The 24,869-nt window shown below is 61.0% G+C and overlaps 13 protein-coding genes across 13 annotated transcripts; 8 read left to right on the forward strand and 5 right to left on the reverse strand.

Annotated features, from left to right (window-relative positions):
* Window positions 1–2: 2 nt before the first annotated feature.
* On the reverse strand, window positions 3–152 carry ACA1_195170 (uncharacterized protein; the record flags this gene model as incomplete). Its single annotated transcript, XM_004367403.1, has 1 exon — window positions 3–152. A coding segment is annotated over one exon (150 nt), but the record flags the coding sequence as incomplete, so codon positions are not given.
* A 421-nt stretch (window positions 153–573) lies between these two features.
* Window positions 574–1,524, reverse strand: ACA1_195180 (Coiled-coil domain containing protein 94, putative; the record flags this gene model as incomplete). Its single annotated transcript, XM_004367404.1, has 1 exon — window positions 574–1,524. One exon carries the CDS (start codon window positions 1,522–1,524, stop codon window positions 574–576), a length of 951 nt encoding a protein of 316 aa, XP_004367461.1.
* A 184-nt stretch (window positions 1,525–1,708) lies between these two features.
* ACA1_195190 (uncharacterized protein) lies at window positions 1,709–2,600 on the forward strand (the record flags this gene model as incomplete). The annotated part of the gene is made up of 3 exons (XM_004367405.1): window positions 1,709–2,135; window positions 2,230–2,346; window positions 2,419–2,600. The coding sequence occupies 3 exons, from the start codon at window positions 1,709–1,711 to the stop codon at window positions 2,598–2,600; spliced, it is 726 nt and encodes a 241-aa protein (XP_004367462.1).
* Window positions 2,601–2,667: 67 nt separating this feature from the next.
* Window positions 2,668–5,898, forward strand: ACA1_195200 (Fbox domain containing protein; the record flags this gene model as incomplete). Its single annotated transcript, XM_004367406.1, has 10 exons — window positions 2,668–3,400; window positions 3,492–3,931; window positions 4,012–4,085; window positions 4,168–4,256; window positions 4,334–4,441; window positions 4,526–4,642; window positions 4,719–4,836; window positions 4,911–5,114; window positions 5,210–5,321; window positions 5,398–5,898. 10 exons carry the CDS (start codon window positions 2,668–2,670, stop codon window positions 5,896–5,898), a joined length of 2,496 nt encoding a protein of 831 aa, XP_004367463.1.
* A 210-nt stretch (window positions 5,899–6,108) lies between these two features.
* On the reverse strand, window positions 6,109–7,083 carry ACA1_195210 (uncharacterized protein; the record flags this gene model as incomplete). The annotated part of the gene is made up of 1 exon (XM_004367407.1): window positions 6,109–7,083. The coding sequence occupies one exon, from the start codon at window positions 7,081–7,083 to the stop codon at window positions 6,109–6,111; it is 975 nt and encodes a 324-aa protein (XP_004367464.1).
* Window positions 7,084–7,698: 615 nt separating this feature from the next.
* On the reverse strand, window positions 7,699–8,840 carry ACA1_195220 (uncharacterized protein; the record flags this gene model as incomplete). The annotated part of the gene is made up of 5 exons (XM_004367408.1): window positions 7,699–7,841; window positions 7,964–8,225; window positions 8,319–8,428; window positions 8,509–8,775; window positions 8,822–8,840. The coding sequence occupies 5 exons, from the start codon at window positions 8,838–8,840 to the stop codon at window positions 7,699–7,701; spliced, it is 801 nt and encodes a 266-aa protein (XP_004367465.1).
* A 533-nt stretch (window positions 8,841–9,373) lies between these two features.
* On the forward strand, window positions 9,374–13,659 carry ACA1_195230 (RNB family domain containing protein; the record flags this gene model as incomplete). The annotated part of the gene is made up of 2 exons (XM_004367409.1): window positions 9,374–9,752; window positions 9,836–13,659. The coding sequence occupies 2 exons, from the start codon at window positions 9,374–9,376 to the stop codon at window positions 13,657–13,659; spliced, it is 4,203 nt and encodes a 1,400-aa protein (XP_004367466.1).
* A 351-nt stretch (window positions 13,660–14,010) lies between these two features.
* ACA1_195240 (CBS domain containing protein) lies at window positions 14,011–14,521 on the forward strand (the record flags this gene model as incomplete). The annotated part of the gene is made up of 2 exons (XM_004367410.1): window positions 14,011–14,348; window positions 14,404–14,521. The coding sequence occupies 2 exons, from the start codon at window positions 14,011–14,013 to the stop codon at window positions 14,519–14,521; spliced, it is 456 nt and encodes a 151-aa protein (XP_004367467.1).
* Window positions 14,522–14,573: 52 nt separating this feature from the next.
* ACA1_195250 (uncharacterized protein) lies at window positions 14,574–16,079 on the forward strand (the record flags this gene model as incomplete). The annotated part of the gene is made up of 7 exons (XM_004367411.1): window positions 14,574–14,628; window positions 14,733–14,809; window positions 14,879–14,992; window positions 15,069–15,394; window positions 15,472–15,556; window positions 15,617–15,733; window positions 15,816–16,079. The coding sequence occupies 7 exons, from the start codon at window positions 14,574–14,576 to the stop codon at window positions 16,077–16,079; spliced, it is 1,038 nt and encodes a 345-aa protein (XP_004367468.1).
* Window positions 16,080–16,882: 803 nt separating this feature from the next.
* On the forward strand, window positions 16,883–18,965 carry ACA1_195260 (MutL dimerization domain containing protein; the record flags this gene model as incomplete). The annotated part of the gene is made up of 10 exons (XM_004367412.1): window positions 16,883–17,008; window positions 17,065–17,158; window positions 17,342–17,607; window positions 17,684–17,819; window positions 17,943–18,019; window positions 18,079–18,239; window positions 18,299–18,352; window positions 18,556–18,734; window positions 18,823–18,923; window positions 18,945–18,965. The coding sequence occupies 10 exons, from the start codon at window positions 16,883–16,885 to the stop codon at window positions 18,963–18,965; spliced, it is 1,215 nt and encodes a 404-aa protein (XP_004367469.1).
* A 277-nt stretch (window positions 18,966–19,242) lies between these two features.
* Window positions 19,243–19,772, forward strand: ACA1_195270 (uncharacterized protein; the record flags this gene model as incomplete). The annotated part of the gene is made up of 3 exons (XM_004367413.1): window positions 19,243–19,366; window positions 19,439–19,495; window positions 19,624–19,772. 3 exons carry the CDS (start codon window positions 19,243–19,245, stop codon window positions 19,770–19,772), a joined length of 330 nt encoding a protein of 109 aa, XP_004367470.1.
* Window positions 19,773–19,872: 100 nt separating this feature from the next.
* Window positions 19,873–23,047, forward strand: ACA1_195280 (GTPaseactivator protein for Ras-like GTPase; the record flags this gene model as incomplete). The annotated part of the gene is given in 9 exon segments (XM_004367414.1): window positions 19,873–19,983; window positions 20,002–20,076; window positions 20,087–20,441; window positions 20,511–20,755; window positions 20,838–21,391; window positions 21,463–21,579; window positions 21,592–21,691; window positions 21,799–21,891; window positions 21,971–23,047. The coding sequence occupies 9 exon segments, from the start codon at window positions 19,873–19,875 to the stop codon at window positions 23,045–23,047; spliced, it is 2,727 nt and encodes a 908-aa protein (XP_004367471.1).
* A 75-nt stretch (window positions 23,048–23,122) lies between these two features.
* On the reverse strand, window positions 23,123–24,606 carry ACA1_195290 (uncharacterized protein; the record flags this gene model as incomplete). The annotated part of the gene is made up of 6 exons (XM_004367415.1): window positions 23,123–23,415; window positions 23,481–23,660; window positions 23,730–24,027; window positions 24,157–24,242; window positions 24,325–24,368; window positions 24,455–24,606. The coding sequence occupies 6 exons, from the start codon at window positions 24,604–24,606 to the stop codon at window positions 23,123–23,125; spliced, it is 1,053 nt and encodes a 350-aa protein (XP_004367472.1).
* Window positions 24,607–24,869: the final 263 nt, after the last annotated feature.

Genomic DNA, 24,869 nt, shown 5'->3' on the forward strand with positions numbered 1-24,869 from the left:
GAAAACTTCACCACTGTCTCGCACATGGTCTCACATACCTCTGTGTAGGGACCATTGGCCGTGTGCACGTCCTCCACCAAGGTGCCAGCTCCATGTACACCATCTGCGCTTCCCTGTGTGACCGCGACCTCGTCCTCGCCCATATGCGACATCACCACCAACCACACACCATCAAAAAGCCCATGCCAAGGTACTTCAATTTCAATCAAACATTGACAAATCTACATACCGAATCTCACTTGTACATGGCCACAGGACCCCCCTACCATCGCGACTTAAGAAATGGCATCACAGCCTGCTTTACACCGCGCAACACACCAATCTAGATCTTCAGCGAGGATGAACAAAACTAGTTTCTTCTCCATTTCCCGTTGTGACGCAGTGTTGCGCCATCAGTCTACAAAAATCCGATTCAGTGGCCAATGGCGCTACTGGCGGAAGCCGCCTTAATAAAATAAAAAAGAAAGAAAGTGCGCCGTGTTGTGCGTTCTGGGAAGGTGTGTGTGTGTGTGGGCTTTGTACAACAGGTGTGGTGCATGGATGCGTGCGTGTGCGGCGCGTGCTCCTCCTTCTTCAGTAGTCGAGACCCAACAGTCCGCCGCCCGGGCCTTCGCCATCGCTCTCGGAATCGGCGCCGCCGCCGTTCTCGACCTTGACGCCACGGGAGGCCGCCGGCACGGATGGAGAGGGTGGTGGCTCCACCTTGACCTTCTTCACCACCGCTCCGGCCTTGGGCTTGACCACGAGTGGGACGAAGGGGAAGGGCGCCTTTCGCTTCTTCTTGGCGTCCTCGGCCTGCGCGAGCGGTGCTGCCGTGGGTCGAAGCGTGGGAGCCAGAGGGGCCACTACGGCGGGGTCGAGAGGCTTGCTGCTGCTGCTGAAGGGGTCGGCATCGTCGTCCCCGTCATCGTCGAGTCGCTTGACGTGCTCGCTGCGAAAGAGGGTCTGCACGAGGTGTTCCTCCTCGTCGAGCTCCCTCTGCCGATCCTCCTTGGCGCGCTCCTCGATCAGCTTGTCCAGGTCGAGCTTGGCGTTGCGCGTGTTCAAGCTCTTGATGTCGGCCAAGGCGTCGAGGATGTCGAGCTCCACCTTGGAATCGGTCGTTTTGTTCTCCAGCTGCTTCATCACGTCGCCCTCCTCCTCGAGCTTGCGCTTCTCCTTCTGCTCCTCGATCTGGCTCTCGGTGTTGCGCCAGGGTTCGAAGTTTCGAGAGACGTTGAGCTCGGCGATGTAGTCAGCCCTCTCTGGATCCGTCTTAATCGTAAATTCGCCCTTGCATCGCGTGCATTTCATGTAGAAGCGGAAGATCTTGATGCCCAGGTACTCCTCCCCCGCCACTGTCTCCTTCTTGGCGTTGAACTTCTTGCCTCGATAGAGGTACTCTCCGCACACGAGGCAGCGGACGCTCATCGGCATCATCATTCGCACCGTCTGCTGATCATTCTTCGGTTTCTTGCCTCGCGGGATCAACGAGGGATCGAAATCCGGTGGATAGTATTTGTTGATCACCTTACGTTCTCCCATCCTCTGGCACGCCTTCTCTCTGCCAAGCTTCGCAGTTGATCTGAATGATTTTGATCTTTCTCTCGTCCGAGGAAATAGGCAGAGAAATGGCGAATATCTGAAATATCTCAGAATTCATTTTCTGGGCTAATTTCTTGTTGGCAGATCTTCTGTTGTTGGCCGGAACGCGTAGCGTGACGAAAGAATGGCGGACGATGGGGACCTGCACAAGCTGCATGGCCTGCTGGAGGCCATGCTCGGCGAGCAGGTGCACCTGGGCCAGTCTCTTGATCGGCATCTCCAGAATGCCCAAGAGGGCAGATTGGAGGAAAATGGACACCTGTCTGAAGATGAAAAAATGCAATCGATTCTTCGTCATCTGCAAGGCGTGGAGACAGAGGGCAGCAAGCTCAAGCACGACCTGCAGATCTTGACGGCTAGCCAGCACGGCCATCATCTCACGGAGGCATACGATGAACAACTGGAACGGTTGAAGGAAGACGTCAGCCGCATGGCCCACACACAGCAAGAAACGGAAACCCACCTCACGGAGCTAGGCCACGTACTCTCGGCCTGCTTGGCCGGTCTCGAGCAGCGCTCCCCCGCTCCCACCGTGCCGGCAGTTGGCCCACGTACCGTACCCTTCATTTTATTCATTTTTTGCAGCTTCTTGCCTTCTATTTATTTACGCGTTTTTTTAAATTATTTTTCCTCATTGATGAACAGGAGAGGCAGAGCTTGCTGCCGAAGTGGAGGCAACGCACAAGGCGCTGCAGGAGGAGCGCGCTCGGAACGCCGAGCTCACCCAAACGATCGCTTCGCTCCAGCAGGCCACCGAAGAAGGTATCCGCTCCCGTGGTGTATGCCTGCAAGCGGCGCACGAGATTTGACGCCGACCATGGTGCGCCGTTACAGGGAAGCAAACAAAGTCAACGCTGGAGAAAGCCTTGGCCGATTGTGCCGACGAAGCTAAGCGCGCCATCACCGCTCGGCTCAAACTGCAAGCCGAACTCGACGAAGCCGAGCGTGCCCTGAAGAAGGTTCGTGCTACACACACACGCGTTTGTGGGGCGGCCTTGCTTAAGTCACGCGCGTGATGTCCTCCAGGAGCGAAAACTGGCGACCAAGGCGAAGAAGCGGCACGATGAGGAGAACAAGAAGAACATGGCTACGTTCAAGGAGCTCCGAAAGGAGCAGTTCGGTCAGCTCGCCGCGCTCGAGGGCCAGATCGAAGGGCTCCAGCAGGAGCTGGCCGGCGAGAGGGCCCGGTCGCAGGGCGTACAGGAGCAGGTGGGCGAAGCACGGCTCGCGTACGAGCAGAAGGAGCGCGAACTCCAGGAGATGCTGCGAATTGCGCGCGAGGAGGCGTCGGCCCTGGAGAGCGCGGCGGCCCGAGCGGGCACGCGAGAGAGCGAGATGGCGACGCGACTTGACGAGCTGGAGGCGCAGCTGGCGCGTCGATCGGAGGAGGAGGCGGTGGTGATTCCAAGCGCGGCGGCCGCCCAGCGGAGCGACGAGGATCGAGAGGCGCGCCTTCGCGAGCGAGAAGAAGAAATGCGAACAGCGACGGAGGAGTGGGAGCGAGAGCGAGGGGAACGCGATGCGCGCGTCGAGGCGCTCACCGCGCAGCTCACCCGGGCGAACGGAGAGCTGGCGCAGCTCAAGGCGGCACTGGCGGAAGGCGAAGAGCGGGCAAGGCTCACCGAGGAACGGGCGGCAGTTGCAGAGCGGACCCTGGCGACGGCCACGGCAGAGTGGGCCGAGCGCCAGGGCCAGGCCGAGCGACTCTACGCCGAGCAAGGCGCCGCGTTGGCCGAGCTGGGGGCGCGACTGGCCGCCTTTGAGGAGAGGCTGCCCGAAATCGAGAGCCGGGCCGTACGCCGAGGCCGCGAAGAAGGTACCCCCAGCTCCTCCGCCATCTCCTTGTTGTGTTGAGTGTCTGATCGAATGACGTGCTTCGTTGTTTTCTGTTGCAACGCGCGTGTCAGTGCAAGGCGACCTGGATCGACTGCAGGCCGAGCACGCACTGCTCAGCTCGCAGCTGAAGCAAGCGGAGAAGGAGGCCCGAGCATACAAGGCAGAAGCAGAGGCACTGCGCAATGAGCTCGCCCAGGTCGCGCAGAAGCCCGCAGGCGCAGCGCTCGCCTCGCACCCCGGCTTTCAGACGAGGAGGAGGCTGGAGCCCGAGATGCGCGCGGCAGCCGACGTCAGCAGTCCAGCAGCCGCCTCGGCGGACCACGACACGAGAAAGGTAAGGAGGCGCAGCGAGCCCGACAAGGAGCAGGACATAACCGACCTCCTGCAGAGCGACGACGTGGTCCAGACGCGGCCCCGAACCATGCCCGCCACAACCAGCGGGCAGAGCCTGCCGGCCGCAGCGTCTGCCGATCACCGCACCGACCCTGTAGAGTATTTGAGCGAAGAACTGGTACGTCGCTTCTCATCAAAGCCTCTCTTTATTAGAGTCGAGCCGCTCACGCTTGCACCACCCACCACCCACCACGTCAGGTGCTGTATATGTTCTCGCGCTTGTCCGCACGCGACTTGCTGTCTCTGACCCGCGTCAATCGCAAGTACCGGCGGTACGTACTCTCGGATTGCGCCGGCTCTCCCGGCTTTATTGACACGCTCCGCGGACGGGTGGGCGATCTTCCCGCTGCACAGAATTGCGAGCGACGCCTCGCTGTGGCGACCCAAATGCCAGCGCCTTTGGCACTTTCAAGAGAGCGAAGGCTCCGCCTACACAGACACCGGTGCGCCTCTACCCCCACGGGTCATTTCCCGGTAAATACCGGTTGCGGCTGACGTCTGTTCCGCACATTCATTCCAGACTGGAAGGAGGTGTACGTCTACCGGCACACCCACTACAAGCAGGTCTCGTGCGTCGTCGTGGGCGACGAGAATGTCGGAAAGAAAACGCTCATCACCGCCTTCGAAGGTGCGCCCTACCGCCCCGTCATCGCGTTTGGTCGGGAGAGGCTCGGTTCGTTGCTCACGCCTCTCCCTTTGTTCCACGCGCCAGGCATGGTCACGCAAAAGGGGTGGAAGCGGGGCCAGGAGAGGGAACGCTGCACGGTGTGCGTGGAGTCGCTCTTCGGAGTGCCCACCATGTTCCACCTCACCGTACTGAAAGCAAATCGTACGGTTCCCTCCCCCTTCCATCTGCCATTGTTTTTTTAAAAAAACACCAGCGACTCACGTCACCGCCGCCACAGCGCCGGACCCCTGCTCGGATCTCATGCACCATTTAGCAGACCACCTCACGCGCACGAAGGTCGACGTCTTCCTTCTGTGCGTTCCGGCCAGTGGCAGCGTCGAAGCCACCAAGTCCCGGTACACGACACGACCAACCAACGACACGACACACCGCACAACCGCACACGCTAACCGAACGCTATGATGTTCAGGCTCGATGCGCTGGAGAGTAAGGTGTTGCCCGCACTGGACGCCCTGTGTCCAGATGTCCCGCGCATCCTGGTGGGCACCGAGACCGATATCAAGGAGGAGCACTACGACCACAGCCACCCCACGGCGATCCCCATGTCCTTCTCCAACTTTGTCGAGAGGCACCACTGCCACGCCGCTGTCCTCACCTCCGCCATGAGCAATCGGTACGGACCCCGTACGCATCTGTGCCCCCAATCGTCTTCGTGATCGGTTCTCCTCCTGACACTCGCGCCGTGCTTGCAACTTTGTTTTGAAACAGGAACCTCGTGGAGTTGTTCGACATGGCGCAGAGCTTGGTGGCCACCCCGAACCTCAGGCTCAAGGTGTCGCACGACCAGGTCGTGGTCATGAACCAAACCATCCGCAGCAAGGTGCCACCCCCCACCCGCCGCCTCGTCAGTCCCTTGGCTTACCCTCACGTCATTCCCTCCCCGAAAAAAGCTGCAGGAGAGGAAGCCGCCACGGAGCACGGCGCTCGGACCCAGGGCGTCGACCCAGTACGGCCACCCCGACGCGGTGGCCCCGCTGCCCACGCCCCTCCAGACGTCGCCGTCGTCGCCCAGGCGGCAGGGCGGCGCGCCCGCAAGGGGTGCTGCCTCGCCCTACGTCGCTCCGGCCACGGCCACGCCCTCGCCGTCCACGCCCTACGGCGGCCGGGGAGGACCGAGCGCCACGCCCTACACGCCCTACGGCGCCTCGTCGTCGTCCCTCTTCACACCGTCGCCGTCGACGCCGGCCGACGGCCCGCCGCTGTCGCCCTACCTCTACAACCATCCCGTCTCGCAATCGACCCCGCTCCCCACCACTGGTGCGGGCTCGCCCCTGGCGTCGGCGGCGTCGACGGGAACCACCACGCCCGGGAGCACGACGCGTAATTGGCGGCGCTTGCGGTCCTCCGCCTCCGACACGCCTCGCTCCCAACGCGACAACAAGTGCGCCCTCCAGTGATGGTCGTCACCCGCGACAAAAACCACGTCCAGCCCCCTTCCCTTCTTCCACACACACATACACATACACACACATGAAGAGCTCTAATGAAGCAGTGGCTGGTCGTGTCGTTGCGATTATTTATTCAGTTAGAAAATCATTTGTTGGTGGTGTGGTTGTGATGTTGTTCTGTACAGCTGGCTCTGGCTCCCCGCGGTTACGGTTGGTTGGTTAGGGAGCGGGCGAGGGAGGGGGCGGCGGCGGCGGCAGGTGGCTCGGGGCCGGGAGCCCATCCTTCGCATCGGGCACGGGCGCCGCGGGGCGGCCTCGCGAGTCGGCACCGCCCGGCACGGGAGGAGGCGCCCGCAGAGATGGGGCCTCATCATCGCGGTCGCGGTCGCTCGCTTCGTCGCTGTCGAGGTCATCCCAGGGGCCGTCGGTCGAGGGCGGCGGAGGGGCCGAAGCCTCGAGCGAGACGACCCGCGCGTTCTCGCCGCTGTCGAGCTTGACGCGCGCCCGCGGGTCGGGGCACATGGCCAGGTGGGCGCTGATGAAGTGGTCGGTCGTGCGCCGGAAGGTCTCCAGGTGCGGCCCGCTGATCTCAACGTCGCCGCTCTCCCTCTCCCCCTTCTTCGTCTTCTTCGTCTTCTTCGTCGTCGCGATCTTCTCCATCTCGTGCCGGTGCTGGGTCGCCTGGCGAGCCTTGAGGTGGGCCAGGTCGGCCTCGACCCGCCTCTGCAGCTCCTCGCTGCCCACCTCAGGCCGCCGCGGCCACGGGGCGGGGTTGAGCCACGCCGGGGTGCCCAGGCACCCGATCCGGGCGAAGCCGCACGAGAAGATGGACTCGCCTTGGCTCGCCTCTCGCCCGCGGTGATGGGCGTCTTGGTCGTCGTCGTCGTCGTCAATGGACCGCGTGGGCGCCATGCAATTGCCCAGCGAGCACGAGACGAGACACGGCCGCTTCATCTTCGTGGCCGAGGGCGGCTTGCGCGCCATCTTGCCCTTGATGGGCTCGTCAAGGCCGCGACTGCGCTCCCACTCGGCGCTGCCTCGGTCGTCGTCGTCGTTGTGTTCGACACGGCCGCTGGTAGCCGGCTGCTGTCGGCCGAAGCAGCCGCCCGCGCCAAAGGAGACGAAGCAGAGATCGCCCTCGTAGTGCGCGGCCTCGTCGTGTATCCTTCTCTCGATCCCCTGCGCGTTGCCCATCGTGGCGGTTGCGGCGGACGAACTGGTGTTGTGGAGGAGAAGAAAGATGCAAGTAGCCAGCCGATGTGGCGCAGTCTCTTCTGTCAACGTTGTGCAAAAGGACCGGAGGGGTGTTTGCTCGAGGAGGAGGTGTGGGTTGTGAGTCTCTTTGTCTTGGGCGCCCAGTTCTTGGGCTTTGGTCTTGGTGTCTGTGGTCATGTCACCCCAAACTGACCAAGCGAGCAACGAATGGGGAGCGGAGGGGAGATTCAGAACACCCCGCGTCTCCTCCCTTGGCCGGCGTCAAGCCCATCACGGAGACGGTGCCTCTTGGGAAGTACCAAGTTCGGAGTTATAATAAGAAAATCCAACCAGGTCGTTTATTGCGTTCAGTTGGGCGAAGCAGCCAAGAAATCGGAGGGCCAGGCGATAGGGGCGTCGTAGCTTAGTTGGAAGAGCGTGCTAATGCCACCAAGAGCGCAAGCCATGGATGCAAGCAGGCCCCGGTTCGATTCCGGGCGACGCCATAGCCTAACATACCTTTTTGGGCGAGGCTATCGTGCTTGTGTACATCGTACTTCCCCAAAAGAATGAGTGTGGTGGAAAGGAGATTATTGAGTGTTTTGGTGTGTCACATCAGCGAAGCCACTCGGTGAGGGCGACGGCCCACTTCTCTCGGACGTCGGGTGTCTTAGACTTCTCGCCCAGGTAGACCTCGAAGAACGCTCGGCTCAGCGCCGGCGAGTCCACCACGCCCACCTCCTTCCCGTCCACAGACACTGCGCAGGGGCAAACGGTTTCCATCAGCTTGACCGCAGACTCACTCACACACATCACTCACAAGAGAAGATGAGGAGGAGGAGGAGGAGGAGAAGAAGAGGCTGTGAGGTGGTGTGCGTACCACTGAGGCTGCCCCCCTTCTTCCAGGTGAAGTCGATCAGCATTCCCTTCTTGAGCTGGGCCGGGAAGAAGTTGCCAAACTCCTTCAGGGCCTCTTCCTTGTTGTCCTGCATCCGCGCGGCCACGGCCGACACCAGCCCGTTGCGCAGGTGGGACCCCGAGGTGTCGCCCGTAGGGATCAGTCGAATGGTCTTCGTGAACGGTCCGTCCCGCAGAGCGTCGTACACGGCCTGGTTCTTCTTCAGGTCCTCAGCCGAGTGCTCCTGCCCAACCATACACGCACGCACGCGCCATTCGATGATCAGCCATCGCACAAGGGAAGGAGCGAGGGAAGGATGAGGGGTGGCATGCCCAACCTTGAAGCTGGACAAGGCGCTTCGCACGTCCTTCGGGTCGGCGTAGAGGGCGATGGCGTAGGTGGTGAAGAAGACGTACATCGTCCTGATGCCCACGGCCAGCACTTGGCCTGACACACCGCGGGGGGGGGGGAGTGAAGGGTGAGGCCAGGTGGTAGCTCGTCGCAGCCGTGCCACGGGAAGAACGCACCTTCGGTGGAGTCGTCCAGACGAAGCGTCTTGGGGAAAAGGAAGCCGGAGCGCTCTTCCTTCACTGAGTCCGCGGGCACGTCTCCGGCGGCCGCGGTGGCAGCGAGCACGGTGGCGAGAGGCGAGAGGGGGCTCTCGTCCGCGCTACGGCACGAAGACGCGAGGGCCGCAAGGGCCACGCCACTGGCCAGGCCCCAGCCCCACGAGGTGGTGCTCCGCACAACGGGAGATCTCTGGAGAACAGGGAGGGCGTAAGTCCTGGTGGCAGCTGGACCAGCAGCATGCCCAGAAAGGAATGGAAGAATCGTGCGCACCAGTTGGTTGCTCAAGCATCTTTGCGCTGATCCGACGGGCCGATTTGCGACGCGTAGAGCGGCGGAGGAGGAATAGCCCAGGCTCCTTCGCCCCACGCCAGTCCCGATTGTGCAGGCCGAAGACGCGCGTCTCATTGTGCAGGATGGACAATGGAGTATTTCTCGAGATCGCGTAAGATCGGCAGAGTGTGGCTCGAGGAAAATCGAATTTCTTTTTTCTCTCCTTGTTCGCAATTTGGTAATCAGCACGTCACCTAACGGTTGTGTTAGGAATTCGGAGAACGTGAGATGTTCTGGGTTTTTTCCTTCGACGCCTGCCAACAAAACGCGTCTGGCGCTTTTTTCCCCTTTGTTGAGGTTCCACCTAACGACATCAGCTTTTTTCAACACCATCATCCTCTCGGGGCAGCTCGATCCGCAGCAGCGACTATAACTGCCAGCCAGACCAGCTCGGTCACGGATCTCTACCACTTTTAGACATTCTCGTTTTTTTCTTCTTCTCTTCTTTTTCATCCGACACAGCCAAGAAGGCCAGAGATCGCGAGCGAGAAGATGAATCCCAACACTAGAAGCGTGCTCAGTTCCTGGTTCTCCTCGGAGGAGAGACCTGCGGCTGCCACGCCAGGCCATCACCAGGAAGCACCCGACTACGTCTACGCGCCCATGCATCCTACGCTCGCCAAGAAGATGGAGAAGCGAGGAGCAGGGCGAGGCAGGGGTGCACCGTACGGCAGCAAGCCTGCGCCACGAAGTGCGGGTCCTAGCCCCATCCGCCCCAGCGCCTCATCAACATCAGGGCGCCCACCACGCGCGCTTGACGACGGAGAGGTTGCCATGGGCCGCGGCCCTCGTCGACAGCTACGAAGCTCGCACGATGGTGGCCTTAAGGACGATCATCAGCGTGGGCATCAGAACCCTGATGCTATCAAAGGTAGAAAATCCATCAATCTTTCCATTTTCCAGCCGTCAGTCGGGCCGTGTCACTCACGATCTTTTTTCACGCAACCTCTGCAGCGGGACGTAACTACAACACCGAAGCGTTTGACTACAACGGCTCGTCGGGATCTGGTGCTGATGCGCCGTCGTGGCGCGCTGCGCGATCCCTTCCCTCGTCGGCATCGTCGACGCCCAAGAAGCCGTTCCAGCCGCCCAGGCAGCGACGATCGCGATTCAAGGAGCATCTCTCGTCCGAGGAGGTCGAGCAGGGGCTCAAGGACGGCACGCTGCTGCAGGGCGTGCTGCGCGTGAACCACAAGCGCATGCGCCTCGCCTACGTCTCGGTCGAAGGATTTGACAAGGACGTCCTCATCGACGGCGTCTTCGCGCGCAACCGCGCGTTCGAGGGCGACGTTGTGGTCATTCGGCTCAACGACCCCAGCGAGTGGGAGGTGGTAAAGGACGACAAGGACGACGAAGAGGACGAAGCCGAGCCATTGGGCGACGATGACGACGAGGTCGACGACGACCTCCTCAAGCCGTCGGCCCTCGACGATTCCGTTGTGGACGTCATGACCGACACCGATGACGACGAGGTGCCCGAAAGCGACACCGTCAGCATCAAGGCCGACGCGGAGAGCTGCACCGCCACCGCCACCGCCACCGAGAAGGCCACCACCGCGGAGAGCGTGCCAGTGCGCGACGGCAAAGTGCCGGACTACGAGGAGGCTCTGGAATCGGAGGAGGCCACCTCTTCCGCAGCTCCCGCCAGAGGCTGGTGGCAGCCCAGCGCTGCGACGGCGGAAGTCGCCGTCGAGGTCGAGAGCGGCGCCACTACCACTGCTGCCGAATCCACGGTTCCGGTTGTGGTGGTCAGCAGCAGCCAGCCCACCACGCCTCGGGCGAAGGGCAAGAGGTGCTGGAAGTGCCAGGAGGTTGGCCATATCTCGCGCGACTGCACGAACCCGAAGAGCGCGGACAAGACCCCCGTCAAGAAGGAGAAGAAGGAGAAGAAGCCCGCTAAGCAGCCCGCGGAGATCAAGGAGGGTGAGGAGACGAAGCTGAGGCGCACCGCCAAGGTCGTCGCCCTCGTCAAGCCCAACCACGTCGAGGAGATGGTGGGCTACCTCAAGCCGTGCGGCCTCGCCGAGGAGGAGCTCGGCCGAGGCAACTTCTACGCCTTCTTCGTGCCGCTGGAGAAGCGTATGCCGCGCATTCTGGTGCCCGTCAAGCGTCTGTCGGCCTCGATCATCAACCACCCCAACGAGCTCACCACCAACCTCTTCGTGTGCAAGCTCACCGGCTGGCCGGCCTCGAGCGGACACCCCCGGGGCGAGCTCATCAAGAACATGGGTCCGTCGGGCGACATGGAGGTCGAGCTTCGCGTGCTGCTCCAGGACAACAACATCGACTGGGAGGACAGCTTCGCGCCCGAAGTGGTGGCCTGCCTGCCCCGCATCCCGCCGGCCCCCGCCCGCTGGGAGATCCCCGCCGAGGAGTTCATCACCAGGAAGGATCTGAGGAAGGAGCGCATCTTCACCATCGATCCGGCCACGGCCAAGGACATGGACGACGCCGTCTCCTGCAAGCGGCTGCCCGACGGCACCTACCTCGTGGGCGTGCACATCGCCGACGTTACCTACTTCGTGAAGCCCGACACGCCGCTGGACGAGGACGCCAAGATGCGCGCGACCACCGTCTACATGGTCCACCGCTCCATCCCCATGCTGCCGCGTCTCCTCTCCGACAACATGTGCTCCCTCGTGCCCGGCGAGGACCGCCTGTCGTTTTCCGTCACCTGGAAGATGGACAAGGAGGGCAACGTGCTCGAGGAGCCCTGGTTCGGCCGCACCATCATCCGCTCGTGCGTCAAGATGTCCTACGAGGCCGCGCAGGAGATGCTCGACGACCGTTTCAGCCCGCCTTCTGCGGAGCCGCCGGCTCCCGAGGCTGCGGCCAAGCCCGTGGTCAAGCGCGGTTCCGTCTTCGCCAAGGACCTCACGGCGCCGGAGCACACGGTCGAGGAAATCGTCGACGACGTCAAGGTGCTCAACGCGATGGCCGAGTCGCTCCGCAAGAAGCGCTTCGAGGACGGTTCGCTCACGCTCGACGACGCCAAGATGTACTTCTGCCTCGACGACGACAAGATGCCCATCGACGTGGGCGTGTACGTGCGCACGGCCAGCCACTTCCTCATCGAGGAGTTCATGTTGCTGGCCAACAAGAGCGTCGCCAAGCGGATCCACTCGGCCTACCCCGACCGCGCGTTGCTCCGTCGTCACCCGGCGCCCAACGACAACAAGCTCGCCGAGTTCATCTCGATGTGCAGCGCCAACTCAATCAGCTTCGACACGAGCAGCTCCAAGGGCTTCCAGCGCTCGCTCCTCGCGCTCAGCTCGCTGCCCAACCCCGACATTGCCGCCGTGGTGACGCGTCTCGCCATGAAGCCCATGTCCGTGGCCAAGTACACGTGCACCGACGAAGAGGCCGGTGAGGGCGCCTACAGGCACTACGCCCTCGCCTTCGACCACTACACCCACTTCACGTCGCCCATCCGTCGGTACGCCGATGTGATCGTCCACCGCCTGCTCGACGCCTGCCTCCAGGGCCTGCCCGCGCCGCTCGAGAAGGAGGAGCTCTCGGACATCTGCGACAACTGCAACATGAGGAAGACCAAGGCCGACAAGGCCCAGGACAAGTGCGACCTGGTGTTCCTCTGCACCCTGCTCAAGAACCACCCGCCCAAGGACCTCGAGGCGACCGTGATTACCGTCAACAGCCGCAGCTTCGAGGTCTACGTGCCCCTCTACGGCGTGGAGAAGCTCGCCCGCGCCGAGGACCTCCCCCTGGCCAAGCTTGACCACGACAAGAAGAACCAGGCCCTCTACCTCCACTGGCGCGCCGCAGCCAACGGCACTTCTTCCACCGCAGCGGAGGAGGAGGAGGAGGAGGCCGCGGCTGGCAAGAAGGTCATCGTCCAGGAGATCAAGCCCTTCACACGCCTGAGGGTGAGGCTCTACCCGGACCTCCAGAGGCGCCCCATCGACGTGCGGCTCGCCATTGTCCCGCCCGAGGGAGCCGCCGTGCCCGACAACTACTACGACGCGCCCGTCCAAGAGTCGGCCAAGCCCAAGACCCCGGCGAAGCAGCACGGCCGCAGGCAGCAGAACCACCAGAAGCCGCCTCGCCCCGACCACCTCGAGTCTGCTGCGGATAACCACGACAACCACGTCGAGAACTGGGTCAACGAGGCCAGGGACGATGAGGCGATGCAGAGGCAGCAGATCACCGATCGGATCAAGCTCTTCCTTGCCGATCCGACCCAGACCAAGCTTCATCTACCCGCCGAGCTGACATCATTCGAGCGGCTCATCGCCCACGAGGTGGCCGAGGATCACGGCCTCCACCACCAATCGTCGAACTATTTCTGTTCCGAGACCGGCACCAAGGAGAGGCGCCTGACTCTCTTCAAGCAGGCGCCCCCTGCCGCCGCACGAGCCCGCTCGCGTTCCGTCCCCGGCTCTGCGCCCGGCGCCGACCCCTCGGCCGCGGGCGTCAAGACCCCGACCCGTACCGGCGCCAAGAGGGCTGCCAAGCCCAAGCTGCCTACTCGCGCAGCTCACGCTGAAGGAGGATCGGTTGATGGCGAGCCGCACGCCGACGGAACAAGGACGACCCCCAAGAAGAGGCCCGCCCGCAAGACCAAGGAAGGCGCCAAGGAGCGCGCCGCTGCGGTGGAGGCCGCGGTCGGCGAGGACGGCGCTCCCGTCGAGGTGCGCACGAAGGTGCACCGCCCTAAGAGGACGCCAAAGAAGCGCCCTGTTACGGCAACGACCGTCGCCCCCGCCGAGCAGCAGGGTCAGCAGGAGCCGCAACAACATCCGCCCCAAGAGGCAGCATAAGTTGCCTTGGGCTTTGTCGATAGTGTAACTAGACCCTCTCTGCCTTCTTCCCTTTCCTTTTTGTTCCAACTCCCTGTACGTCTTGTAGCCAAACGCACAATGGACCACGAGTGAAACACCCCCTCGCGCCCTCCCCTCACTCCTTCTTCGTGCACTTGCTGAAGTGGCTGGGGTGGCTATCGTGGCCGCTTCGATAGGCAGGTCATTGAAAGTTGGGCGAGATTTGTGTAGGGTGCCAGCCGGCAGGGTACGCGTCTTGGCAGAACCACTCACTCTTACAGTGCACACAACAGACCACAAAACGCTCGGCAAGGCACCCCGTTCAGTTTGATCTTTACCTTGATGCGAAGAATGAGCCGCTACCAGTACGTGCGCGATATAATGGCGAAGCCAGTCCTCACGACTACCCCCGACACGGCGCTCAACGTGGCGCTGGGCACCATGTTGCAGAAGCGCATCCACCGCCTGCCCGTCGTGGATTCGAGCAATCCAAACAAGGTGGTGGGCATCGTTACTGAGCGCAATCTGCGCTTGGCCGCCGACAGCCCGTTCCTCGAGGAGAGCGCGCAGGAGGTGCTGGAGCACCTGGCCAAACACAAGGTGGGTGAAATAATGCGCAGCTCCGTGACCACCGTCACTGAAGACGCCTCCATCGTCGAGGCAGCCAAGATGATGCGCGTCTCCAACGTGTACGTGCTTACCCGCCTCACCACATCACACCAAAGATCCTTACCCTCCATTCAGTGGTGGCGTGCCCGTGCTCGACAAGCAAGGCCAGTTGGTGGGGATCATTACCCGAACGGACATGATCGACCACCTCATCCGCGTTCTGGAGCCTCTGGACGAGGGACAGAGAGAATAATAATAAAAAAACTCAATCTTTCTTTTATTTTTGCAACTCCGCCCAAGACAAGATGGAAGAGCTCGGCGAGCTTGTTGGCTTTCTGGTGAACTCTAAGCCTGAGGTAGGTTCTTGTGGGCGGTGCAATGTACCTCGCCTGAGGCTCACAGGTAGGGGATCTACAATTATCAGGTTCGCCAAATTGCCCTGCAGCACTTGGTCTCCTTCACAGGTTCTTCCGATGGGAGAGAGCAACTAAAGCCCACTCCTGTGCTGCCCAACCTCTGCCGCCTCCTCGGCGATCTGCGGGTACTGATTAATTTGTCATCTCAGCATTCAATCTCGATTATCTCACAATTGTACTTTTTGATCCGACAGCCGATCGCTACGCTGGCTTACACCTGCCTGATCAATCTTTCGGAAGACAACGAATACGCCGGTATGATGCTGCAAAGGCCTCGATTCTGCGTTTCGCTTGTCCGCAATCTTACGGTGGGTGCTCTCTTCCCTTCACGCCGGTGTGTCACTTCTTGGTGGCTAATGCAAGCTTCTCGTGGGCCACCTGCAGAACGAAGAGCACCAACTGGGCGAACTGGACGTCCTCCTGCTCAATAACCTGACGCGGCTCGAGGAGGGCAGCAGACAGCTGCTGCAGGTGGGTGAATCACTGGAGGGCTTCTACCTGGAGAAGCTCGTCGAGATCCTCGTAAGCAAGAGAGGCGACGAAAGGAAGGACCCATACGCCTGGATCGCGCGAGTGCTCATGAACGTCTCCCAGCTGCCCGAGGCCAGAAAGATCCTGTTGGATGAGAAGAGGGACATCTTCAAGGACCTTCTGAAGGACATCCAGCACCGCAACCCTATCCGGAAGAGGGCTGTCCTGGGCGCCATCAAGTACCGCCAGCCTACCCTTTACCCGCCCTCACCCCTCACCACTCACTCACTCACTCCGCAACGCAATCGGCATTCAGGAACTGTTGCTTCGAGCAGAGGAAGCACGCCTGGTTGCTGGCCGAGGACAAGGTGAACATCTTGCCCTACCTCCTCTATCCTCTGGTCGGACCCGAGCCGCTCAGTGAAGACGACATCGAGGGCATGCCCGCGTTTTTGGCCAAGCTCGGCCCCAACAAGATGCGGGAGGAGGACGTGGAGAGCAGGAAGCTGCTCGTGGAGGCCTTGACCCTGCTCACGGGCACCAGGCGCGGGCGCGACTTTATGCGAGCCAAGAAAGCGGTACGCCCAAGCTACAAGCGAGCCAATATGCCTTACCATCGCAGGTGACGTAGACGCTGACTTGTTGTCGATTGTCGTGCAGTACCCGATCGTACGAGATGCGCACCGAGTGGAAGACAACGAGGCGATCGGCGAGCTCTACTTCATCCTGGTCGACCACTTGATGCGGGACGAAGAGCCGCTCCCCGCCGCGGAACCGATCGAAACGCCAAGCATGAATCAGGAAACCGAGGCCGAAAAGAAGCTCCTAGCGGATGCGCAGCACGAAGAGGAGATGCCCGAGATGGACGTGCTCGTGAGTGACTCTGAGGACGAGGACGAGGGGGAGAAGGAAAGCGTCGACTAAACCATTACATAAATAAAATAAATGTCGGCAAGTCGTGGTTTGCGCGGGCGAAAGAAGAAACGAAACGCAGGCAAACGCGAATGCTGGCAACAGATGCAGAGATTGGAGCAGCATGTCGCGGATCTGGTTCGTTCCTCGCAAGCGATTGCCTCGATATCACAAGCGGTCGAAGAACTAGTGCTCAACAGTACGCCCATATTCTTCTATGTAAATGAAGCTGCGCGATTTACCAGAATCTCCCCCATTAGGCGTTGATGCGGGGTCTACCGCGGTGGAAGTAAGCGTCGCAGTCGAAAGGCACTGCTTTGAAGTGCGAGACAATGGTACCGACGTTTTAGACTGCACTGCACCTTGCGATATGGTTTCCAAGGCCTGAGTGTTCGTAGGCCACGGCATAACACAGCACGATCTTGAACTCATTGGCGAAAGATCTGGTACTTCCTCAGCTTTGAGTGCAATGACCTTGTCTGACCAAGCGTTTCATTCTCAGCCACGTCGAAGCTGAGAACTCTCGGCGACATGGCGCGCGTCACGACATATGGCTTTCGAGGGTTCACTTCTCCTTCTTTATCTCCTTCACAAAGAGGTAGCTAAACGGCATCTGTAGGGAAGCACTGAGCAGTCTCTGCACGCTTGCTTCTGTCGAGGTTGTGACCAAGTGTTCCGACTCAGCTCTCACCTTCGTCAAGATGGTACAAAGAGGGAAAGTTGTAAGGAAGGGTCCGGCCGATGCCCACAGGACCCTCGGTACCACCGTTTCCGTTCGAGACTTCTTCTACAACATGCCGGTTCGCAGGAAGCAAATGTCGTCGGGCTACGAGCTCGAGAGGATCAAGCAGACGCTAGAACGAATTGCGCTGGTTCATCCTCAAGTGCGATTCTCCCTGTACGACACAACAAAGGGCTCCACGATACTGCATACTCGGCAGGTGCGTTCCCTTCTGTCGTACCGTAGTGAAGTTTGCGCTAACCCTGTTGGCCTTAGCTTCGTACTCTGCGGGCCAGCTTCGAGCAGCTCTTCGGATCGGTCGATGGGCTATGCGAGGTGGAGCACTGCGCTGGGCCTTACACCTTCCGTGGTTTGCTGTCGTATCCCAACCTAGGCCACCACTCCAAGGTTTCTCTTCTCCACATCCTTCTCACTCAAGGTGGTCTACCGTTTGACTCTTCATTCGTCGGTGCAGAGCCTTCAATTCCTGTGTACGTACCTGGGCGAACAACGCAGTATCCACGCCAAGCGCTGAAATCGCGCCTCCCCATAGATGTGAACAAGCGCAGCGTCAAAGCCAAAGAGTTGCGCAAGTTCATCAACGAGAGCTACCTCAGTCTTTCGCTACGGACAGTCAGCGCCCTCACTACAATCGAAGACCATCTCGATGCTGCCAACGGCTCTGCAGTCACGAGCATACAGGACGCTGATGCGAAGACGATATTCAACAAGTACGCTGTGTTCTTGTTGGACATATCCTGCCCGCCCTCAGCGTATGACGTCACGCTAGACCCCACCAAAACGCTAGTCGAGTTCAAGGTATACCGAACCTCAAAACCGTTATCACGTGCTCGCTATGACACTCTTCCTGCAGGACTGGAGCCAGGTACTACAGGGAACAGCGTCCATGCTGTGCGAGGCCTGGGCTGGAGAAAGCCTTGCTCGTGCGCCTCAACCGGACAACCAAGAGAGCGAGCACTTCTACGGCACACGCGAGGCCGCACTCATCGAGGAAACTACCGCCGACCCCGGTTCTCTCCACGCGAGCCGGAGAACAGCTCCCGACCTGAATGACTTACCTAGCGATCCATTCCCAAAGCGTCAAAAGCGAGGGGCTGACCGACCTTCGTTGGTGGCCTCAAGTACCGCCCAAGAAGTGACCACGCGCAAAGTGGATCACCAGAGTGCCAGCACTCGCATCGCTCTTCATCTGAGCTCGCACGCCCTCCAGGTACGCTACACTACACACCAAGGTACGACTCGAATGCCGGCTCACCAAGACTTGCGCAGAGGAAGCCGTTTCTAGGCAAAGCCGAAGCTTCCATCCTAAGCACGGACTGCACTCACGACCGAGGCACGCAGCTGGCCGTGAGCAAGGATGTGCTGAAGAAGATGCGTGTGATCAATCAAGTCGACACCAAGTTTATTCTGGCCAAGGAGGGCGATATGCTGTACGCATCTTCCTCCAGCCCTTTGTGCTCTCCAACGGACTCACAGCGTCCTACCACAGTTATATCCTGGACCAGCACGCGGTCGACGAGAGGATCGGTCTTGAGAAGCTCGAGTCCGAGGCTTGGGGGAGCGACGGTGAACCAGCGAATGTGAGTTCAGCGATCGCTGAGCTCGAGTTTGCAACAACCGCTCCCGAAGCCCGGCTACTAGAGCGGTACCACGAAAGGATCGATGCGTGGGGGTGGAAGTGCAGTGTTGAGATCTGGTACGAACAGTCCCACCTCGCCTTTCTTCCCCTTTGTGGCCTCACCGCAGATGGTACAGTGGTAGCCGAACCCAAGTGCTTGTGCGCGCCGTGCCTGCCGTCGACGGCGTGCCGCTCACGAATGTGGACAACCTGAGGGAATTCGTGACCCAGCTGGAGGCGACCAACGGCTCCGCTGCGACCAAGCCCCGATCCATCGTTCGTCTGCTGCAAAGCAAGGCCTGCCGCGGTACTGCTGTGCGATCGTTTGCTTTTTTCCGCTTTTCTTTTTCTCGCCCGGAAACCGAACGACATCCAATCGTCGCGGTGTGTACCAGGAGCGCTCATGTTTGGCGATCGCTTGTCGCGTGAAGACTGCCAAGCCCTCATCGACCGCGTCTCTGCCTGCGCTCTTCCCTTCCAGTGTGCGCACGGTAAAGTACCACTCACACTCACCCAGATAGCCGCCCAAGCCCATTAACCCGTCACCCAGGCCGGCCAAGTGTGGTGCCATTGCTGCACCTGACTACGCTGCCGCGGCAGAGCGAGAAGGCGCGGAAAAGAGCGAAACCGAAGAGGCTGCCCGACCACCTCCGGCGAGCCTCGCGGCCAAAATGACGTGAGAACAGCAGAGGTGTCGCCGCAGACACTGCCATTGGCTGCCGCTAATGAAACGTGAGGTTTCTGTTCGCCAGGCAGCAGCCAAACGTTTTTGCGTGGCTGCGAAAGAAGAAAACAAGCGCAAGGCGAACAGCGGCATGGGCCGAAGAGAAGGGCGGTGGGGGTGTGGCCTTCTCCTTCCTCAATCTCTTCTCCTTCTCCTGCTGCTTCTTTTATGCGGCCACGCCCACGCTACTCTCGTGGCATACTATTCCTTTGATAGTACGACCTCCTTCCAATCTTTAGATGCAAAGCCAGGCCCAGCTTCTCTTACATTCTCTCTCCTTTCTCTAGATGCAACGGTAGACTCTATCCCCGCACTATCTGGATACTGCCCGGCCAACGTGCCCGGTGCGTGTTCTCTTCGCTCTTCTTTCTTTCCCCCCCGCTTTCCGTAATTCCGCTTCTCTTTTCTCCTCTGTTCTCAAGGCATGAAAGTCAGCTTATTGTTGTCTCCCGGTTGCCCTCCCATTTATTAGTTGCGCTTGCTGGCCCTGCCTTTGCGGCAGTCAATGATTCGGGCATGTTCAACCAAGGCCTTTGCTTCCTGTCCAGCCGCGGCTACATGGGCACGTGTCTGCCAACCTCCCTTCTGGTTTGTAGCTGCAGCGCGAGCATGCAGGGCTAAGTGAGTCTCGTCCGTGTGCCGTGGGCTGTTTTCAGATACGTCATTTTTGAACACGGCGCCGGCTGGAACGGTTGGGGCGATTTCGTTGGCCGCGTGGGTCATGGTGCCCTTCCCTCGCGCGACCAACGGCACGCGTGTGCTCCTCTTCAAGAACGCGGCGCTGCAATGGCAGATAGCCACCGTGAACAACAGAACCGGGTTCTACAACAACGTACGCCTCCACCAACAGCTCAGCCTCTTCAACGCGCGTGTCCGAGGCAACCTCTCGAGGCTCACCTCCACGGCCGACTGTCTACGATCGTACGTGCGTGCAGGTGTACTGCATGATGCAGTTCTCTCTCACTGGCCAAAACCGGTTCACAACTACGACCAGGAACTTCGGACCCGACCCCTTCAACTACTGGACGCACGTGGCGTGCGTCTACAACTCGACCAACATCTGCGTCTACGTGAACGGGACCCGCCTGTCGTGCAGCGCCGCTATTTCGCGCCTGACTTTCCCCTACAATCCTGTGACCACCCTCATCGGCAACACTGCGGTCAATGGGACAGTCGGCCTGTGGGGCTGCATCGACGAGCTCAAGATCTACGACCACGCCCTGAGCGATAGCCAGCTCTATGCCCTGGCCCACCCCACCGCAGGCAATGTGCCACCGGCGGTCACCATAGGTACTGTGGCCACGACCACAGCGAGGGGAGAGGGACGCGCATGGACTAACCCCAAACTTGCTCCGTAAGGCCTCAACACGGTGCTTAGCGTGCCGCAGGCCAAGATCGACCAGAACGGAATCACCGCTCCGGCGCTCTCCTCCATCGTGTTGAACACCACGAACCTCGACACCACAGCGGCCTTCAGCGGCAGCCCGAACGTGAGCACGCTCTACTCGTGGACGATACTCAGTAGCAACTGCGGCCTCGTCGATTCCAACCAGACCACCACTGAGTCGCCGCTGCTCAGCCTGTTGGACGTCGGCAACTTCCAAGTGCGCTCTCGTCCCTCTCTCCGCATTCTTGATGTAGATCTGGCCATTACTCACCCCGACCCCTTGGGTGCGGCGCGTGCAGCTCCAGCTCTGCGCCTCGGACGGTGAGACCGCGAGTGTGTTCTACGTGCAGGCCTTTATCAACCCCAGCGTGCCCTACTTCTCCGTGACGCCTGTTACAGCTGTGACTGTCGAGCTCGGTGCGGCCGTGGAGCTCCATGTCGAAGCGGTGAGTGTGCCGGCGGCCTCCTATCAATGGCAGTACCTCACCTACGAGAACTCGACCGATACCACCAACTCGACCGAAACGACTACCTTCGCGACGATGGAGAGAAGCTTCGAGTACCTGAGCCTCGCGATGCACGACCCCAATCAGTCCTACCGGTACCTTCGCGAGGTGCCGTACGTCGAGGAGAGGGACGACCTGATCCAGGTCTGGGTGAACTTCCCCAACCAGACCAGAAGCACGTTCCTCATGAACTCGACTGACATCGCCAACGGCACGGTCGTGCGCTGCCGGATTCGCAACGGAGGCGGGGCGGCCGTCACCAGCGGGACCACAATCACCACCTTCGTGGCCCCGCCGACCCCCTCCCCAACACCGTCGCCCTCCATGTTCATCCCTCCCTCCCAGCGGTACGGCCTCGCCCCTCGTCCCCGCCTTTGCTGGGCTCTCGATGCGACTGACATCTTTCGTCGGCGAGCAGACCTTTGCCCGGCACAACAAGCTCGGATTCCGTGGGGGCGATCGTCGGCGGCGTCATAGGCGGCGTCACCGGACTGGCCGCGTTCCTGGCACTCATACTCGCCGTCCTCGCGTTCCTGTTCGCGCGCAGGCGGTTGGCCGACCGGCACAAAAAGCTCTCGCAGCCCGACTACGAGCAGCTGATCTACGGCGATGTCGCCGACGTCGCCCTCTCCAAGAAGAAGGCCGAGGTAACCTCCTCTTCTCCACTCCCTTGATTTGAGCGTCTGAAGGGGTGGGAGGGGGGAACACCATTCTCACTGGAGATGCCGATGGTCGGTTGGTCATTCCTCTGCAGGCCTACAGGGAACTCGAGCGGGTACTCCTGGCCGACGAGGGCAGGCTGGCGCACGCCATATTCGCTTCGATACGCCCCAACCAATCGGAGAAGGTGCCCCATCGAACACTTGGTGAACGCTGTGAAAGAATGAAAGAAAGAAAGCACTCACTCACTGTTGGTTTCTACGTAGATGGCCAAGGCCATCATTCGCGTGTTCGAGGCCAACCAGCAGGGCAGCGCGCTCATGATCAAGCGCATTTCCCATGAGGTCGACCTGGCGACCGAGGAGTCGACCCTCTTCCGCTCCAACAGCATCGCCGCCAAGATGTACTCGGCCTACGTGCGGATGGTGGGCCTGCGGTACCTGTGGCACACGCTCGTCCTCTCGGTGCACTCCATCAACGACCGCGCCTTTGAGGCGAGCGGCGACGCGGCCGAGGCCGGCGACCCGGAGCACTCCTCGACGGGCTCACTCACAACCGCCTCGTCGTCCAAGTCGAAGCGGCGCTCGCGCGCCCTTCACGCGCGCTATAAGCTCGACACCGACGACAACTCGGGCCACACTTCGGACGTGCTCGCGCTGTCGAGCATGGAGATCGACCCGCTGCGGATGAACCAGGAGTCCGACTCCACCATCAACACGCTCGAGCTGTGGCTCGTGGCCCAGAAGATGCTCAAGGTCATCGTCGACAGCGAGCGCGCGATCCCCGTCTCCATCCGACGCATCCTGCGGCACGTCAACGAGGAGATCGGCGCGCGCTACGGCGACCTCACCCAGTACCGGGCCATCGGCGGCTTCTACTTCCTGCGGCTCATCTGCCCGGCCCTCATGGCCCCTCAGGTCTACGGCCTCCTCGAGGAGCCCCCGCACCCGATGGCACAGCGGCAGCTGATCCTGATCGCCAAGGTCATCCAGAACCTGGCCAACGACACGATGCCCGGCGCGAAGGAGGAGTACATGGAGAAGCTGAACGCGTTCATCACGTCCAACAAGCCCACGCTCGAGCGCTTCTACAGCCGCATCCTGGACAACCCGGACAACGGGAAGGACGCCCACCCGATGCCCGTGCCCGACCACGCGCGCGACAGCGCCCTCATCACCATCCACCACTTCCTCGCCCAGCACCGGGAGACCGTGGAGCAGGCCATCCGCGAAGACCAAGAAGACAGCAGCGGCGGTGGTAGCGACGACAGCGAATCGCTCGTGGAAGAGCTCCGCAGGGCGTTGGACGCTCTCGGCGACCCGTCCGGCGACGAGGCCGTCTGATCATCGACATTACATAAATGTTGGATATTTATTTTTCTATTTATGTACACACTCACTTTTCGATGGAAATGTTTTTTATCCGGAGGGTCGACAGGTGGGTGGGGCGAAGGGGGTCATGGGGGCCTCCAGGTCGACGGCGCCGTAGGAGACGTGCTTGCGGGGCTTGTGCGACCGCAGGACGGACTGGAGCTCGTCGTTGCTGACGCCGCGGCGCACGGATCGCAGGCCGGTCAGGAGCACGCTTGGGTCTGGCCCGCTCCTGGTGGGCCGGTGCGGCGTCACCCCAGGCCCCACAGTGTCCCACACGCCGCTCGCCTTCATATTGTCGCCTCGCAGTTGGGCCGCCTTTTGGTCATCACCCTCGAGGCCTGCCCCAACAAGCAATGATGAGCAACACCACACACCACAGGGAAAAAAGCGCGGCGAGGAGTACCTGGCACGGGCAGCAAGTCCACATCTTGGCTGGGTGCGTATTGCCAGTAGAGGAGCGCGCCGGCAAAGAGCATCGAGAGCAGGACGACGCCCACGAGCAGGTGCCAGAAGGCCACCGCGGGAGGCGCCACCACCTCAATCGGCAGGCCCGACACCACCACGATGGGAATCGTCACCGCACCTGCACCCACACAGCGTGTACAGTCAGCTTACGGCATGAGAACGCCGCAGGGCTCGATCCACACAGTACCGATCACCGAGATGAGCCTTTCGATTCGCTTGGTCTTCTCGTCGCGGCGCGTCTCGGCGACCTGCTGGGCGAACTCGCGCAGCTTGGCGGTCCGCTTCTCGCTCGCGGCCTGCCGGCGCTGCTCCTCCATGTAGCCCGACTCGACGATACCCAGCACGTCCTGGATCTCGTCGCGGATCTCCTGCCGCGCCTCGGGGATGCCCAGCATCTTCCGCATCGTCGAGAAGAAGTTGGAGTACTCCGGCAGTCCGCCACAGTCATCGCTGCTCATGCCCAGCGAGTACTTGATCATCAGCATCTGCGTCGTGTGTGTGTGTGCGTGTGTGCGTGTGTGTGTGTGTGTGTGTGTGGTCGATACCGCAGACGTGTGCGGGGGCGTTACTTCATCGAAGAACGCGGCACACTTGAAGAAAAAGTGGGTGTGTACGGCGAGGTAGCGGAGCTCGGCTCGGTGGCGCTCGAGGTACTCGATGTTGTCCGTGCAGTCCAATCGCAGGTGTTCGGCGGCACTAGCTGCAGCACACATGGGCGAGATTAGATCATCATCCACACATGAGCGCGATCTACACATCCACCACCACGTGGTTGACCTTACCCGACAGATTGGAGAGCTCCGACAGCACCACAGCCTCGCCTCGCCTGTTAAGAGTAGTGGTGGACCGCGGTGAGACAATGGTTAGGCGGCGGCGGTGGGTGGGTGGGTGAAGGGGGGGTGGAGGTAGTACGCGTGGAGGGCGAGGATGAGGTAGACGCCCTGGAAGAGCTTGGGCCAGGTGACCCGCTCGAACTGGACGTTGCTGTCGTCGGTGGGCCAGCTCAGCGCCACCGAGCCCTCGCGCGATATTCCGATGTACCGGTTCTGCCGGTGCACCAGCATCTGGTCCAGTCGCGAGCCCGCCTTCTTGACCGGCGGCGGTCGATTGCGCTGCCCAAACGCTTTTTTTAAAAGATGGCGCCCAACGGGTGAGAGACACGACACTTAGTGAGCCGGCGACGATCGCCTACGATGGCGCAGGCCAATGGATTGAGCCAAGCGGTCGGGGTACGTACCTCGCGTGAGATGGAACAGATACTCCTGCAGGTCCTCCTCCGCCGGCTCCCGATCGAGCACCACCGTGGAGTGGTGGTTGGCGTGCTAAA

Source organism: Acanthamoeba castellanii, assembly GCF_000313135.1.
Source record: "Acanthamoeba castellanii str. Neff unplaced genomic scaffold scf7180000084751, whole genome shotgun sequence".
In the NCBI taxonomy this organism is placed as follows: Eukaryota; Discosea; order Longamoebia; family Acanthamoebidae; genus Acanthamoeba; species Acanthamoeba castellanii.